The sequence below is a fragment of the Corvus brachyrhynchos genome, unplaced genomic scaffold (genome assembly GCF_000691975.1).
Source record: "Corvus brachyrhynchos isolate BGI_N302 unplaced genomic scaffold, ASM69197v1 scaffold283, whole genome shotgun sequence".
Taxonomy (NCBI): domain Eukaryota; kingdom Metazoa; phylum Chordata; class Aves; order Passeriformes; family Corvidae; genus Corvus; species Corvus brachyrhynchos.
The window spans coordinates 2,002,127-2,005,938 of NW_008237409.1; the positions used below are offsets into that span (position 1 = coordinate 2,002,127).

Below are 3,812 nucleotides of genomic sequence, written 5' to 3' on the forward strand. Positions count from 1 at the left end.
AGGATTGTGTGGGGGGGGGGAAGGTTTGCATTTTTTCTTGTTTGCACCTTTTTTAAATCTCTCTTCCTAGATGGAGAGATTAAGAGCTGAAATGAGAATTATTGATCTATTAAGATACTCACCTTTTATCTAAAGCTCGTAGCACCTTTGCAAAAACTTCTAGTTCACAAAATTCACTACCCAGCTGGCACAAGCGGCCCTGTTGGTAAAGCTGGGAAAAAAAAAAAAACAGGTAAGTTAATCTTAAAATTTAAGATCTGGGAAATTCAGCTTACTAGCAAGGATAATTTACAATGAAATCTAGACCTTAAAGCATTGAAATAGAGCAGGCTAAAAAGTTCCAGTGTCAGAAGATTTCACCACAGGAGTACAACTTCAATGTTTAAAAAAACTGAGCTATGAGAGGTCCATAGGTGGTTTCAAGGGGGTTTTTTTAATCTACAGATGTATTTCCAGGTGTTTGTGTCCTCCTGCATCACCAAAACACTGCCACGTGTAAGCTACAAACCCAAGACAAAACCAAGAAACGACTGAAATCAGCAAAAAATACAACTGACAGCTGTGATACCAAGTACTTTCAAAACGTGTTTAAATGGCACATAATCTAGGACACAGCAATGCAAATATATCAGATACAAATAAACCCAAACCCACAAGTTCTGCAAGGAGTGACTCACCAATACCCAGCACAAAGACAGGCACAAGCCCCGTCCCCATTTACACCTGAGCTTCCACAGGTAATTCCCCCATCAGTAACTGGGAAAACTGGAGTCTGTTTGTGCATTTATTAAGAGCGCTGGCTTGTTTTATGCCCAAAGTGATTTGGCCCTGCAGATAAACAAATTTATCAGCTGTGTTACTCATAACAAACCACTGACAGTTGTCCATGCAGTGCATGGTTAAGCTCTGCCACATCAGGCTATAAATGCTATGGATTTACACAAGTACAAAGGGACTGTGCAAATAAATGTCAGAGAAATCCACTGTGAACTATTAATTCCCATTATCTTGAAGGCCCTGACCCACAGATGAGCATAGGAGGGTACAGGACCTAAGGAAGCACCACTCCACACCTGCCACAGGCACCATCAGCGCTTAAATGAAAACATTAATATTCCTCCCACTTTTAATAATGCCTTAAAATGCTTCCAGTGATAAGCATCTGGTTCACCTTTTTCTCCACAAACACTGGGAGCTGATGAATTAATATTCCAAACACAGCACATGAGAACATCTCCGGCCTGATATTTAGTTTTAGTCAACTCTTCTTGTAAAAGCACATGACACTGGCTCTAGAGCACAGCAAATTTGTTATTTTAACAACACAACCTACAAAAAAACTTCAAAAATACTTTGACCTAATAATGTCAATTGCCAGAAATGAATGTTTTCCTTTTTGTTATCTATTTTTCTGGGGGAACATTAAAAAAAAAAAAAAAAAAAAGCAACTCTTTTAAAAACCAGAGCAAGTTTGCATGCAAAGTAACTGCTCAGATAAAGCAGCGTGTCCCTGCACTTCAAAGGGATCAGAGCTCCTGCTGGAGCTGGATTCTCTCTGGCACTGAAGGAAGAGCCAGTCTGCTGTATTTAAAAGCTACAGTCATGGTTAAATGTTCTCATTTCTTCAGCACAGCTGTCTCACAGTAAATGTTCTATAAAACCTAAAATGTATCTTCTGCAGTAAAAAAAAAAAAAAAAAAGGGCTGTTTAAATTGCCTGGTATTCCATGCCCAAAGTGAAGGTGGGCATCCCATCAATAACTGGTGAGCTCATTTCTGGAGGAAGCTTAGACATCCCCAAGCTACTGTAGCAGGATTTAAGGCAACCAAAATTACTATCACGTTTCACAGCTCTCAAGTACAGTATCACTCCCTCCTATCACCTTGCACTGCTAGCCAAAAATCCCAGAGATTCCTAGTTTATCAAATATTAACCATAATAAGACTTTTAAAAATTTATGTATTTATGAGGTTACATAAACATCTTGTAAGGAGAGAATCCCTCTTACATGAGATTCTGAAACTGCCAAGGAGTAAATGGCCTGGTGGGGTGGGAGGGAGGGGGAAGGTCCCACAGGACCCTCAGTTTTAGAACATCAATAATGTCGGGCACATGTCAAGTTTGGCTTGGGCCCCAAAGTCCAAGCTGCAATTTTTCACTGCTCTAACCTGAAATACAACATCTTTGAGACTTTTACTATCCCTGTAACCCCTTCCCTCAAGATACTGGCAAACATTTTGAAGAATTAACTCAGCTGGAAGCCTCTTGGAACTGTTACGGTGGTTACAGCAATATTTTCAAACTAAATTTGACATGGAAATAGTGAGTATACATCAAACTGTGAAGTAATTCCAGGAGATCCAGTAACACTCATTGAGAAGCAGCTGGGAGGACTGAAGAAATGATTCTCGTGTCAAAGCTCCAGAGAGACAGAATCCCTGACCACAGCCTTGCTACATAACATGAAAACAAAACAGCAATTCAAGAAAAACATGCCCTGGCATGAACACAGAGCTTTGGACTTCTAAAGAACTATTCTGTTCTGAAGAGAGAAAAGTCCTTTAGACACCAGCTTAACCTATTTGGAACCTACCAGGGATTTATTTTTCTTTAACTATGGAAAAATGACTCAAAAACTGCAAGATGACTCCCAACTCCATCAGCTCACACTGACACATGAGTTCTGGCACTGAGGACAGCTATACATTTAATATACAGGTGGATTACCACACACATGCCCAATCCAGCTGTTGTGCACAGCTGTGAGAAACTCACCACGATCCTTCTTCAGGATCTAAGGCTGAATGTTGAACTGCACATCCAGGTGGGTGTGTTATAAAAGCTGCACGTTGTGGTGTCCCAAATTAAACATATTAATGACATTAACTTGTAACTTTAATATTATATTATAATTCTATTGAAGTTCTTGTCTTTCCCTGGGTAGATTAAGCTTAAAAAAACAACCAAACTTTCTATAAACATAATATTTTAAAAATCATTTTTCAAAGCAGATGGGGGTTAATTCCAGCCAGCTGTACAAAGATCCTCTAAAAGAGGAACTGAAGAAGACGCAATTTGAAAAATATGCTCCTGTTGCTCCAGTTTGGAAGAGGATTGAAAAGCATGGATATTTCAGTAAGAATTACAGAGGAAGTCCAAGAAGCTCCCCAGCATGTTTTGTAATGCCTAATAATGTAACATGGAGTATCAAGCCATGTACTTAAAAAACAGCAGTATTTGGGAAGAAAGTTGGGCTGAAACCACCATGTTCCTTCCCCACTCAACAAGGAAGGAAAAAGTTTTCCTGAGTCAACAGTTCACTGAAATCTCTTGACAAATGACTCATTACAGAAAATAAACAGTTCAAAATTTAGGTACATTCCATGCTTTTAAATCAATTTCAAAATCATCTACAAACCCTCTGCACAAGCACTGCTTCTACTGGATGCTGTTTAAGGCATTAAAAAAGAGGAAAATTCAGCTCTCCTTGGAAAGCACAATGCCAGCTACCAGGCTGATCTGTACAAACCTCAATCAAATAAATAACCAAGAAAGAAACCAATGTTACTGAACTAGCCTGACTTCAGAGACATGTTTTAGAGCCCAGTGCTTGCACAGCCCAAACATTCCCACCTGCTCTGCTCTCTGGGCCAGAGCAGCACAGTTTGCGTTTCACAGAGTCCAGCACAAGGGGTACAAAGTCGGAGCCTCACAGTCACACGTGTGTGAGATTCTCCTCAGGAACTGGGAAAACCCAGCCTGCTTTGAAGTTCAATCAGCCCAGAGGAAATGAAGTGGAAATAGGAATTATT

General features: G+C 39.9%; 1 protein-coding gene across 1 annotated transcript in view; it reads right to left on the reverse strand.

Annotated features, from left to right (window-relative positions):
* APPBP2 (amyloid beta precursor protein binding protein 2) overlaps nucleotides 1-3,812 on the reverse strand; it is a 33,961-nt gene that overhangs the window by 14,135 nt on the left and 16,014 nt on the right. The window contains exon 3 of the mRNA XM_008631084.2: nucleotides 123-215. Within this exon, the coding sequence (XP_008629306.2) occupies nucleotides 123-215 (93 nt within the window). The remainder of the gene's footprint in view (nucleotides 1-122; nucleotides 216-3,812) is intronic.